General features: G+C 42.8%; 2 protein-coding genes across 5 annotated transcripts in view; one reads left to right on the top strand and one right to left on the bottom strand.

Annotated features, from left to right (window-relative positions):
- P2RY4 (pyrimidinergic receptor P2Y4) overlaps nt 1–13,880 on the top strand; it is a 66,134-nt gene that overhangs the window by 29,714 nt on the left and 22,540 nt on the right. Inside the window, exon 3 of the transcript XR_012067623.1 lies at nt 5,014–5,096. The gene's annotated coding sequence lies outside the window, so the exon portion shown is untranslated. The remainder of the gene's footprint in view (nt 1–5,013; nt 5,097–13,880) is intronic.
- Nucleotides 5,586–12,204, bottom strand: AWAT1 (acyl-CoA wax alcohol acyltransferase 1). 4 transcript variants are annotated; one of them, XM_072956726.1, is made up of 7 exons: nt 12,009–12,204; nt 10,936–11,064; nt 10,605–10,675; nt 9,301–9,505; nt 8,414–8,606; nt 6,678–6,877; nt 5,586–6,459 (listed from the first exon to the last, which is right to left on the bottom strand). In XM_072956726.1, exons 1-7 carry the CDS (start codon nt 12,082–12,084, stop codon nt 6,305–6,307), a joined length of 1,029 nt encoding a protein of 342 aa, XP_072812827.1. In that variant the 5' UTR covers nt 12,085–12,204; the 3' UTR covers nt 5,586–6,304. The 4 variants fall into 4 exon arrangements, with proteins under 4 accessions (XP_072812827.1, XP_072812830.1, XP_072812829.1 ...); XM_072956729.1 differs by having other exon boundaries at nt 8,435–8,606; nt 12,009–12,201; XM_072956728.1 differs by having other exon boundaries at nt 10,936–11,043; nt 12,009–12,200.

Raw genomic sequence — 13,880 nt, 5'->3', positions numbered from 1 at the left:
TTGAATAACTATACCACAAATTCTTTATCTAGTCATCTGTTGATGGACATTTAGATTGTTTCCATGTCTTGGCTATTGTAAATAGTGCTGCTGTGAAAATTGGGGTGCATGTATCTTTTTGAATTAGAGTTACCTCTGGATATATACCCAGGAGTGGGATTGCTGGATCATATGGTAAGTCAATTTTTAGTTTTTTGAGGAATCTCCATACTGTTTTCCACAGTGGCTGCACCAAACTACATTCCCAACCAACTGTGTAGGAGGGTTGCCTTTTCTCCATACCCCCTCTAGCATTTATCGTTTACAGACTTTGAATGATGGCCGTTCTGACTGCTGTGAGGTGATACTTCACTGAGTTTTGATTTGCATTTCCCTGATAATTAGTGATATTAAGCATCAAAGTGTAAATTATTAAAACATGGGAACTTTCCAAGATAAAGAAGAAGATGAAATCCTTCTTGAGGCTGGCCAGTTATTACTGTAAATTTGTATCATAGTGTGAGGCCCTTGGATCTACTGCTGGGAAGGAGAAAGTGGATGTTCTTGGAAAACTTAAGAGAAAAATCAACTAATGACCTCTTAGGTGACATTGTGCTGCTGGTACCTACTCAATTTGTGTACTTCTCACTGCAATTTAACTTATTACTCATTGTAAGCCTCATAACCTTTACTGCACAAATATCCCTTTACCTCCAATGTGAATTAAACATTTCTTCTTACCCATTCTGAGTCTTGCTGGATTCCTTTCCAGAGAGTAGCCATTGCCCTGGTTCTTTGAGGATTTAAGCTAGTTTGATTCTTCAAGTTTTTGTCTTTATTCATTTCTTTAATGGAGTTTCCCAAGGCACATGTTCCAGGATAGTAAGAGGTGTTACATATTTTTAAGGAATTGGGTTAAACAGTGTTAAGCAGCCTTCTCTACTACAGGATTTATCCAGAGCCTTTAACATCATATTGCTCACCGTGGGTTTCTAAGAAGAAGGGTTTCTATATGCAATATCTACCAAACTTATTGACCAAGGAAACTTCCTTCTTTATTTTTTTCCTTAGGTTCAGAACCTACCATGCCAAGACACATTTTAGGAGACACTGCTCTAGTAAGGGGACTCTAATATCTTGATCCCACTTGATCAGAGGATAGGAGTTAGCTTATGTCTCCTACTCCTCTAGATTTCCTGTCTTCCACCATGGGCAGATACAGACCCAAAAAAGAAAAGTACTTCTCTTTTTGCAGGAAATCCCATTGCTTTTCAAATCAGAAGACTTTTTCTCCTGCTAATAAAAAGTAAAATATTTTTCCTGCAAACCTTTCCCTTTTGAAATAGAGTGTATCAGTTAGGACTGCATTTGATTGCATGTAACAGAAACCTTATTGTTGATGACTCCATAAAATAGGTATTTTGTTTTTAACTAAAAAATTCTGAGGTAGGCAGTCCAAGGGTGGGTGTGGCTGCTCAAGATAATCAGTACAGCTTTCTATTTCACCATCTTTTTAGTGTGTGCTTCTCATCTTTATGGTTGTAAAATGGTGGCTCAACTTCCAAGTACCTTGACCATGTTCTATGTAGGAAGAAAGGGGTAAGAACATAAGTCAAAAGCCCAAAGGATCTGGTAAACTAAACTGTTTTTCTTTGTTAGAAATACAGTAACCCTTCTAGAATCCCACTCAGTTTGATTTCAAACTCTATTGCAAAGCTATAGGAATTAAAACAGTATGGTATTAGCATAAAAACAGATCAGTGGAACAGAATTGAGAGCTCAGAAATAAATGCATACATATTCGGTTAATTAATTTATGGCATAGGAGCCAAGAATATATAGTGGAAAAAGGAGAGCCTTTTCAATAAATAGTATTGGGATAACTGGACAGGCACATGTGAAAGAATGAAACTGGACCACTGTCTTACACCATACACCAAAATTAACACAAAATGGGTTAAATACTTGAATGTAAAACCTGAAACTATGAAACTCACAGAAAATATAGGTTGTAAGCTCCTTGATACAGGTCTTGGGGATTATTTTTTGAATTTGGCATTAAGAACAAACAACAAAAGGAAAAATAAACTTGTGGGACCACATCAAACTAAAAAGCTCTGCATAACAAAGGAAACCACCAACAAAATGAAAAGGCAGCCTACTGAATGAGAGAAAATACTTGCAAATCATATACCTGATAAGGGGCTAATATCTAAAATATATAAAAAAACTCAGACAACTTCATGGCAGGAAAATAAAACCCCAAACAATCTGATTAAAAAATGGGGAGAAGATCTGAATAGATATCTTCCCCAAGAAGACATCCAAGTGGCCAACAGATACATGAAAACATGCTCTACATCATTAATGATTGGAAATGCAAATCAAAACCACAGTGAGAGACCACTTCACACCTCTTAGAATGGGTGTTATCAAAAGGACTAGAAATAGTAAGTGTTAGCGAGGGTGTGGAGAAAATGGAACTCTCATGCGCTTTTGGTAGGAATGAAAATCGGTGCAGCCACTATGGAAAGAAGTATGGAAGTTTCTCAAATAATTAAAACGTAACTACATATTATCCAGCAATTCCACTTCTAGATATTTATCTGAAGAAAACAAAAACACAAACTTGAAAAGATATATGCCACCCCCATGTTCATTAAGCATTATTTCCATATAAGATATGGAAACAACCTAGGTGTCCATCAATGGGTGAATGGATAAAGAAATTATGAGACACATGCGCATGCACGCATGCGCGTGCGCGCGCGCACACACACACACACACACACACACACACACACACACACACACACACAGAATGGAATATTACTCAGCCATAAAAAGAGTGAAATCTTGCCACTTGTAAGAACATGGATAGACCTTGAGGGCATTATGCTAAGTGAAATAAGAGAAAGGCAAATACCATATGATCTCTCTTATATATGAAATCTATAAATACTTAAATACATACATACACCCAAGCTCATAGATACAGAGAATAGATTGGTGGTTGCCAGAGGTGGGGGGTAGATGGGAGAAATGGGTGAATTGTTTTTGTTTTCTCTTTTATTTTAAATAAATTGATTTTTTTTATTGAAGTATAGTCAGTTTACAATGTTGGGTCATTTTTTGGTGTACAGAACATTTTTGAATTCAAATCCATGAATAAGTTATGAATGATTCTCATGTAATTCCTTGTTTTAGTCAGTAAGTTCTTATCATTTAACAGCCTAGTATTTATTAATTTATTGTATTTCTCAGCTCCATACTTTTTTGAAAATCAATTTTTTGTTTCCTTGATTTGTTATATTCTGATAACAGAGTATTGAAGTCTTTAATCATATTATACAGCAGACCCTTGATGTGTGAGGAATACATCCCCAGACACGCATCCTAAGACCGTATGATTTTTATCCATAAGTGCAGTTATAACTGAAAAGTGATAACTGAAAATGTCAAGTTTCTCCTTCACACCTTTAATGGGGTGAACCATGAGTTGAAAGTGATAAAACCCTGTTTACATTTTGATACAGTTCAGTTCATTCACTAGCTAAGTCGCTTGTTTCAGGAGGATTAGAGATTGCTCACATGTCATGAACTTTCTGGATTCATTCATCCAACAATGATTTCTTTTTTGTTTGTTTTGTTTTGTTTTTTGTGAGGATGGGGGATTAGGTTTTATTTATTTATTTTTAATGGAGGTACTGGGGATTGAACCCAGGACCTCGTGCATGCTAAGAATGCACTCTACCACTGAGTTATACTCTCCCCTCCAAAACAGTTATTTCTTTAAGTGCCCACAGTGATGCAGGCACTGGGCTAAGGGGTGGGGATACAGAGATGAGCTGCTCACTCATAGCCCCTGTGCTTACAGTGCTTCAGTGTAGTGCAGCTTACTTGCAGATTGTTGAAGCTACATTAAATCTGTAAATTTCAAAGTTCTACTGTATGTTTCTTTTTTCCTCAAACTTCTTTTTTTCACTTTTTAAAAGTGTACTTTTATACTAGCTTATTTAGCTTATTAGACTTCCATTGTACAGAATACTTTTGACCCATTTGCCCCTACTTAATCTATCTTTTTTAGTGCCTTTCTTCTGTGAAATCTCCTATGAAACCCCTTCTTTCCTTCCTGGAAATATATATTAGGTGGCTATCACATGCCAGACATAGTTTCTATTCTCATGAAGCTCTCAAATTAGTAGGAAAGACTTGCCTGGAAGCAAATAATTATGCTGTAATATAATAGTTAAATACCATAGTAAAACCAAAGAAAGGCTATGGAAGAATGGAAGGAGGGGTTATTAATTCTGCCTGGTGAAGGCTTCACTGTGAAGGTGATATTTGATGTGGACTTCAAGGAAGAATTGACTCTACCATGTAGGGAGAACATGTGCCAAGACAAAGAAATGTGAAAATGTTCAGAAACCATGAAGTAGTCCAGTGTACTACTTTAGGCCATGATAGGGAATGCTTGGAAATTTATAGAGGCCAGAGTGTGAAGGATATTTATTGGCCTTCGTGATCAATCAACTCTTATGTGTATGGGAAGGTGTTGAACTCCAACAGATAGACAGCCTGGGTCCAAAAAACTATGACCAAGTATAGTTCTTCCTCTGTGGGGGAGCCATCTGGATATCACTTGAGTACTGTGCCCCCTTTCTGCCTCCACAGTTACCTCAGACAGATCCCTGGCCATTTGGCCAGCTAGGGTCACCATCCTGGCCACTCTTTAGAAATGCTCCATCCTGCCCTCATGTTCCATGATTAAGTCCTGCTGATCAGTTCCCTTGATGATCATCACATACAAATTTACTGCGACATCCAGAGTGTGGAGCAACAGCTTAGAGTATGAGTATCTCCAAAATATTCAGAGGGAGGAGGAGGAAGAGAGCAAGAGATTTTGTTGTTGGGTAGAAGGTGAGGGTGGTAAGAAAAGATATGGGGGGAGTGAATTTTTGAGAAGGAACGTGTAGCTAGTGCCAATAAGAAAGCAAAGGCTTAAACTGCAATCCATCTGTTCTTCTTTTCCAGGTAAACTTCCTTCCCATGTGTGCCCTTGAGACTCTTCTGGAAGAAACCTGCTCTCCTTTCCTCTTCCTGGACAACCAAAACAGGTGGGAGCAATTCAAATCCAATTCTCCTTTTATTCAGTTGCCTTCTGATCACCTCCTATGAGGTTTTGACTCATCCAGTGAACCTGTATGACTCGTCCCAAGGCTTTTCTCAATCTGATGGGCTCCAAAATCAAATCAGCTACCTTCCCTATAATGCCAGCAGCCTTCTCTGCCATTCTAAGGAGTACAAACTTTACCCTGTAGACCAGCATTTCTAGGACTATATTTAGAGGAACTTTCAATGTTTCATGAGATGGTAATAGGTGTTATTTAAACAAGGGTTCCATTGTCAGATAAGTTTGGAATCCTGAGTAAAATGCCTTTGATCTGTCTGAAAGTTGTACTTGTTAGCTTAGTGGTATGGACATGAGGAAAGCCTTTCTATTTGAAGACAGCAGATTACCACACAAAAACTTGTATATAAATGTTAATTCATAATAGCAGAAAACCCCCAAATCCATTAACTAGTGAATGGATTGAAAAATGGGATATATGCATACAATGAAATATTTATTCAGTCATAACAAGAATAAAATACTGATAGATGCTACAACATAGATGAACCTTGAAATCATTATGCTAAGAGAAAGAAGCCAGTCACAAAGACCACATATTCTATGATTCCATTTAGATAAAATATCCAGAATTGCAAATCCATAGAGATAGAAAGTAGATTAGTGGTTGCCAAGGGCTGAGGATGGGAGAATGTGGAGTGACTGCTAATGTGTATTGGATTTCTTTTTTGAGGTGCTGAAAAATGTTCTAAAATGAGATAGTGGTAGTAGTTGCACAACTCTGAAAATACTAAATACTACTGAATTTAAATGGGTTAAATTTATGGTATGCAAATACGTCTTAGTTTAAAAATGCATGAATGGAGTGGGGCCTGGGAAAAATGCATTAATACAAAAACAACAACAACAACAACCTGAGTGGTGGCTACTCAGGATGCCTGGCCATCATCTGAGTCCTTCAGGCCCTGGTGGTTTGGGCTCTGAGAGGAAATCCAATAGGGGGTGGGGCCTGAGGAATGACTGAGTGAAGCTCCTCAGGGGCAGTGACTTCAAGGGCTCTGTGGCAAGGATGGAATTCCTCGTGCCCTTCCCTTCCTCATTTAGCCCTCCCGCCTCTCCATTTCTCCCCTTTTGGTTAGCAGTGATTGAGTCTCCTCTCCAAGGCATGCATTCCTGAGCATGCAGCTCCTCCTGTCACAGGAAAAGCAGCTTTTGGGTCTCTGAGCAGCCGTACTGGGTCTTGTGCTGATCAAACAGTTTGTGCAGGGCATCCATATAGAGTGCATGATATTTGTCCACCACCTCCTGGCTTGGTTTTTCAATTTTGGGCAGAGGCAGGGGCTCCCCAACTGCCAAGAGAGATGGGAAGAAAGAAAGGGCAAGTGTCAGAATCTTCTCTTTCTTTAACCTCCTTCTCCTTCCCTGGGCAGTGTCCTGTCACATTCCAAGATGATTCCCAGCTTCTCCCCTTCGGCTGCCCTCTTCTTTGGTGGGGTCAGGCTGGGGAGGCCAGAGGTTGAGGTTGAGAAAGAGCTGAGGTAGCCTTGGGGCTGAGAGCAGCACTCACCCACAGTGACGATAGGCAGTGAGTATGGCAGGAGCCCAGTGGAGCCTTGGCGGAAACCTCGTCCATAGAAGACACAAAAATAGAAACCAAAGATCTGGCGAAAGTGTCTCTGAAACTTGTACATACAGCTGTCCTTGTGGTACAACACCTGATCATACACCTCAGTTTCTCCAAAAGTGAAGGTGGGGACCAGATGAGCCCTGGAGGAAAACCCTGATTTATTTCTCACACACAGGCTAGGGTGGAGAGCACCCCCGCCCCCAAGAAAGAACATTTGTTCCTGGCCAGCTTCCCATCTCTTATAAAATCCCTGTGGTGTAAAGTGTTTCTTCTTGCACTGAACACAACTCTTGTATTTAGTGTCTCTTGTCCTGACATTTTCAAGGCCAGTGAGAATACTATCCCTGGGCTAGGATCACAGATCCTAGGGGCAAGATATAGGGGTAGAGATCCACAGAGACCCATCAACTAGACAAAAAGCTTCCAGGAGGTGTCATGAAGGGGAATATCTGATTCTGTTTCTACTAGTAGGAAGCACAGAGAAAATTATGGTGATTTGCACAGATGTGTTCAAGGTATGCCCCTCGCCCACAAGGACTGTGTGTAAGGTATTCTGTCTGAGGGTCTTGAGATTAGAGCAGAGAAAAGTTGTTTCCCTCTCACAGACCATGGAAATCCACCCTGACCTGGAAATCCAGCCCTAGGTAGAGAAGCAGGCTCCTTAAGCCTTCCTGGGAGAGAAGAGGAAAGAGAACACCGTCTCTTACACAAATCTTTCTGAGTTATTACTCATAGTCTCGGCACTCTGACATATGTGACCTTACTGCTTCTTCACGGTGGAGATAATGGAGAACACCCTGAGGGGTTATTTTCTTTTTCTTATATATTCAGAAGCCCGGGGTCAGGAGGGATGGAAGGTCACTCAGGCAGTCAGTGAGTGGCAGGACCTGGACTAGAACCCAGGACTCTTTCCTCCCAGCTCAGAGCTCTCTCTCCTACATTATGCTCCAAACTGGTGACCAGACCACTCAGGCAAGGCCCTTAGAAGAAGTATTTCCCCTCTTCTGTGAGTCTGCTATGGGACAGTTGTCCTGTGTCCAGTGAACTGGCCTGCTGATTTGATGCCCACCCTCAGCTCCAGCCTTGGACTCTTGCTCTTTACGCCTCAGTCAGAGTGGCTAATGTTTATCTATCTCTTATTGTGTGCCAGCCACATGGTGGGTGTTTTATATAGAAGAACTCCCTGAAACCCCACCATAATCCTGTGAAATAGGTATAGTTATTAGTAGTCACATTATGAAGATGAAAACACCAAGGCTCAGAGTGATTAAGTAACCTATTTCAGAGTGCACAGTAAATCGTGGAGTCAGGATTTTAAATGAGGCCCCTAACTCCAGACCCGACACGCATACTCACCATACTGTACTGCCTCTTGCACTTACCGTTAACAAACAGATGTCAATGTCAATATCGCTAGAGATGATGTGGGTGTCATCCAGGTACTAGGGAAGCCCTAGCCAAGCCCCCCTGATAATCAGTCTGGGTCTCTGGTTTTGGTTTCCTCTAGCTCAGAAGGAGTGGATGACCTAAATCGTTTTGAAATTCTACGGCCATCTCTTCTACTCACTAGGAAGTTCCACTGGGGTAAGACTCATGTCTGATTCATCTTGGCATCACCTACCAGGTTGTGCTGCTCAGAGAAGGACACCTACTCATGCCCAAGGAGGGACACCTACCTGTGCTGGAGGGACACATACCCGTGCTGGAGAGCTGTGCGCACAAAGCCCTTGTGCTTACGAAGGATGAGGGTTGTAGTGTTGGGCATGCTCAGCAGGGCCTCTCCCACCCCTCCCACTACAATGCCCACGAGGTTGCCAGTGCCATGGCTTAGCAGGTAGTCGATGGCTGACCGACTCACAGAGCACAGACCTGGGGAGAGCCAAGGAACAGAGAGAGGAGCGACATGATCAGGAGAGAGGGAAATAGCAGAGAGGGAACACCCTCCACTCTACTCACTAGCTTGTGTGTGTGCCCTCTGTTCCCATGGGTCCCAGGAGGAGAATCAATGAATGGGACCAAAGGTGTGGAGAAGAGACGGCTGTGGCCAGCAAACACAACACGTTTCACTTTGAGGCCATATCTCCACTTTGCAGAAGGCACTGGGTGGAAACTATAGTAGGAGGGTTTTCAGCGGGATAACCAGAAGGACTTTCTGCATCCCAACTGTAATTCTCCTCTTTACTTCTCCTCTGTTGCTGTGAATAGCCACAGCACTGGAGCACATACTCTTTGGCAGACACTATCTTGGATGTTTTTACTTGTATTATCTCATTTAGTCATCACATCACATCTGAGGTTAGACTGTTACCATCAGTGCTACTTTACAGATGAGGAAACTGAGACTCTATAGGTTCAGTAGCTTGTCCAAGACCAAACAGTAAGTGGCAGACCAGTTTTCAAACCAAGGCAGTTTAGCTCTGGAACATATGCTTTTAACTACTATGCTATGATGTTGGGGGTGGGGAGGGGAGAGGGGACTCAGAAGGAGGGGATGGGGCTTTAAAATATGCAGCTCCAAGCAGAGAGATGGGCCAGAAGCTCTAGTAAGTATGGTCAGAGGCACCTTTGGCCATGAGGTAGTCCCTAAGAAAGGGGACCTTGAAGAACCAGGACAGTGTGGCCAGATAGGAAGTGATGCCTGGGAAGATCTTCGAGAAGCCTGTGGCCTCAGTGCAGAAGTTGCAGACACCGCCAAACGTCATGATGCCATGGGGGTGAACCCCCATGAGGTAGTTGTGCTCAGGTGACAGGTCTTTAGTCTTCAGGATCTGCAGCCATGGAGAGAAATGCCAGAGGTCATGACGTGAGATCACACAAGAAAGCAAGGGCAAAGACACTTCAGGATTCAGGGCACTCTCCAAAGCAGAGCTTTTCAACAGAGGTGCCAGGAGTGGCTTTCAGGGGGCCAAGATGGCAGACTCCTCTGGCCCTGGGAGACCAGGTAGGATCTGGGGAAGCTAGAACTGCAGGACCTCCTGCCTGTGGCTGCAAGCAGTCTCAGCCGTGTATGCCAGTGCCCTGTAGGCATGGGATCGTTTTCTGGGAGTGCTGTTACATGAAAGAGGTTGGCAAAAATCAGGGCACTGTTTGCTGTCCATTCCAAAGAATACTCAGAGGATCAGCATAGCAGTACATTTCTAGAACCTCCTCCTGGTATTTTCTCCCCTCGAATCCCTTCCAGTGCCAGTATAAGTAAGTTGTTTTTTTTTTTTTTAATGGAGGTACTGGGGGTTGAACCCAGGACCTCGTGCATATATATATATATATATATATATATATATATATATATATATATATATATATATATATATACTTTTTCAGATTCTTTTTCATTATAGGTTATTACAAGATATTGAATAGAGTTCCATGTGCTATACAGGAGAAACTTGCTGTTTATTTTGGATGTGAGCTTTTTAATGGCAGATGATTGCATACTACTCACTTCTCTGTACCCCAGACATGCATAATGGAGTAGCCTTTCTTTTTTGGGGGGAGGATGGGAGGTAATTAAGTATACTTACTTATTTTCAATGGCGTTACTGGGGATTGAACCCAGAACTCGTGCATGGTAAGCACACACTCTACCACTGAGCTATACCCTCCTCCTGCGGAGCAGCCTTTCAATCAATGTTTGTTAAACTGATCTGTATTTGCCTTTCTGCCTGCGTCATCTGGTGGGTCATGCCAAGGGCATTCAAAGTATCCTGGCAGTGTAGCGAGTGCCCAGTAGCAGCGTTGGCTGAAGTCTGTCTAACCTGCTCTGAGATGTCTCTGGGATGCTCATTTTTCTGATGGATGACCCTAGTAATTTGGTACAATTGCTAGTATTTTGGAAACTGTGAGGGATGCTGAGAAAGGGACACTTACCGAAATGGGGAAATAGTCCCTCATGTGGGTCCAGGCACACCAATTCCTTACCCAGGCTGATCGCCTGCCACCTGAGATAGAGATATCAATAGGGGATGGTGTTTGTGTGTGCCAAGCCCACCCCTCCTGCTCACCCAGGGCTTCCCTAGCAGCATGGAAGGACCACAGCTCTGCTAGAGAGGTGGAAAAGCCAGAGACCCCAGGACAGACCCAGCTCCTGTGGGCCTGAGAACTTGGATGAGAGGCGTGGCATGGTAAGTAGGACTCTCCGGTTACAGGTTAAGATAGAACATTCTTAGGTTCTGTTCTTTCTAGGGTCCATGAGTCTTACCTTGGTCTGGGGTCTTCCAGTCCAGGAAAAACCAGGCAAAGTAAAGAGCTGATAGTGGCCACCAGGATGTAAACAGCAGGTAAATGGACAATGGCGGGAAGATCCAAACTGATGAGGGAGCAGATAAGACTGAATTTGTGCTACTAGGAGAACTCGGCCATGTCCAGCCCCATTAAGAGCCCTCCAAACTCTCCAAGCCTCTGGTCCTGGCCTTCTGCACAATGCAGCTCCTGCCCATCCATCATCCAGGTCCACTTATCCTTCACACTTTCCCTGTATCATCCATGGTACCTACCAGCCCTATTTCTCTGCTTACCTGTCACCCCTGTCCACCTGCCTCCTTGCCTGCTCGCCACCCCTGTACTCCTGCTCCCTGCCTGCCACCAGCTTTTCCCCCACTGCTTCACCAGCTTTCACTCGTCTCCTGTCTCCCTCCCTAGTCACCTTTCCTGAACCCTTGTTAACCACTAGCTCATTCTCCCTTGCCCATACACTGTCCATAACTTCCCATACCCCGGGCATACAGCATCTGCATCCTTCTACTGTTTCCCATTCTTGTCCTCTTGCCCCTTCTCCACTCCTTCTGTTATTTCAGTTTCCCCCACCCTATGCTGCTACTACCCCCACTCCCTATGGAATGGGGGAATCCTATGGTTCAAACACAGGCTGTACTTCTCTAAGTCTGGAATGCTAATGCTTCCTCTGTCCCACTCCCCACACTTCCTTGATTATGGAAATATCACGCCTATTTCCATGGGCCTCATTTCTTCTCTCCAGAGAATGAGAATTAGGAAGTGGCTGAAATTAGCTAGATCCACTCATTTCCATGATGACCCTGTTCTACCTCCCCTCATCCCCTCCCCGCCCCATCTTCACTGTCCCCTGTGGCTCGGTCTCTTCCTTCTCCAGGGAGCTCATGGAACTGGAGACTCCTTGGCTTTACTCTGTAGTGCCACCTGAGATCTGAGATGATCAAAGGCCAGAGATGAGACCTCCCATGAGCAGAAAAATCACCCCAGATCTAGCCCTGGCTTCTGCCTCTGGCTTCTTGCCACACACATATCAGTACTCACATAGGATAAGGAAGCTCAAGGGCCATTGCAGAACCATCAGACTCTGGAAGTGATTAGGCTGCTTGAAAGAAAGCATGATGCCCAAGAGCCTGAAGGAGGCGAAAGTCCCAACACAATGTTCCAACCAAAGGTGCCACCAGCCTTTGGAAGCTCACTCGAGAGTGAATGCGTATGGTTATGAGGATGTTCACCTGCCTCTACCCTTCCTTGTCCTGCCCCACACCCACTGAATGGGGCAGTCTCTGGAGTGCTAAGGACTGCCCCACCAGGTCTGAGCCCTGGGTGCTGCCCATTTACCCTTTGACTCTCTTTCCTGGGATTATTAGGACATCAGGTTGGAGAAAGGTGAGAAGGGCTGCCATCTAGGCCTAGTAACCCAGAGGTTCAGAGAAGGGAAAAGCCCCTCACATCACAGGCCACCCTGAGACTACTGGGGTTATGAGCTCAGGGAGATGCCTGGTGGGAAGGGAGTTCTGTGGGTTTGTGGGGTGAAGAGCATCTGGGATCAGGTCTCTGTTGAGACTGACTGGTGCCCTGAAGCAGCCTGGTTTGAGGCTGTCCCCCTTTTAAAATTTTCTATTATAAAAATTTCTACACACACACACAAATAGAGAATGCAAGAAATGTTCATTTATTTTACTTTATTGTTTATTTTTGGTTTTTTACTTTGGGGGAGTAATTTGATTGATTGGTTAATGGAGGTACTGGGGATTAAACCCAGGACCTTGTACATGCTAAGCACACGCTTTATCATTGAGCTCTACCCTCCCTGCTAAGAAATGCTCATCTTTGTGTTCATGCTTTATGTTCATCTTCAACAACTATTAACATTTTGCGACACTTGTTTCATCTATCTCACACTCTTTTTTTTTTCCCTTGGAGTGTTTTAAAGCAATTCTAAGACATCATGTCATTTCATCTCTAAATACTTCACTATGCATCTACAAAAAGATGGCCATTTTCTTCCATAATAACAATGCCATTATCACCCTGAACAAATGTAATATTTCTTTAATAATATCTAATAAGCAGTCCATATTCAAATGTCTTTTTCTAGTTGATTAATGTGAATCAAGATCTGAACAAGGTCCACTGATTATATTTGGATATTATGTCTCTTAAGTCTCCCTCTTTCTCTTTAATTTTTCATTGTGAAATAAAACCCAGATACAGAAAAGCACCTAAAACAAATGTATGGCTTAATGAATAATTACTAAAAAAAAAACAAAACACCTCGCAGCCACTGCTAGATCAAGAAATAGGGCTTTTCCACCCATCCCAGAAGCCTCTCTTGTGTTCTGTTCTAGTAACAACTTTCTTCCTTCTCTGAAAGTAACCATTATCCTGACATTTAGAGGAATCTTTTCCTTGCATTTCTCTGCTTTTATCACCCAAACATACTTCCCTAATGACTATGATTTAAGTCTTGTCCATTGAAAAAATTCGTATGTCCCTTAAATTTTCTCCTTCTTAAACTTTTTATTTTGGAATAATTTTAGATTTATAGGAGAGTTGCAAAGATAGTGAGAGAGTGTCCTATACCCTTCACCCAGCTTCCCCTATGTAACTATGTTATATAGATGTTACCATCTTGTGTAACCATAGTAGAGTTATCACAGCTAAGAAACCAATATTGGTACCTTACTATTAACTTAACTCCAGCCTTTATTCAGTTCTCCCAATGTCCATCTTCTTTCTGTTACAGGATTCTATCAGGTCCCACATTGTGTTTCATCATCATGTCTCCTTAGTCTCCTCCAATCTGTGACAGTTTTTTGGTCTTTCCTTGTCTTTTATGACCTTGGCATTTTGAAGAGTTTAAGTCTGTTTTCACCTCCAGGTTCCCCCTCCATCCGTTTCTTTTCCTGACTA

The sequence above is a fragment of the Vicugna pacos genome, chromosome X (genome assembly GCF_048564905.1).
Source record: "Vicugna pacos chromosome X, VicPac4, whole genome shotgun sequence".
NCBI lineage: Eukaryota > Metazoa > Chordata > Mammalia > Artiodactyla > Camelidae > Vicugna > Vicugna pacos.
The sequence above is the reverse complement of the archived record's forward strand: the minus strand, read 5'-3'. Positions and strand labels throughout refer to the sequence as shown.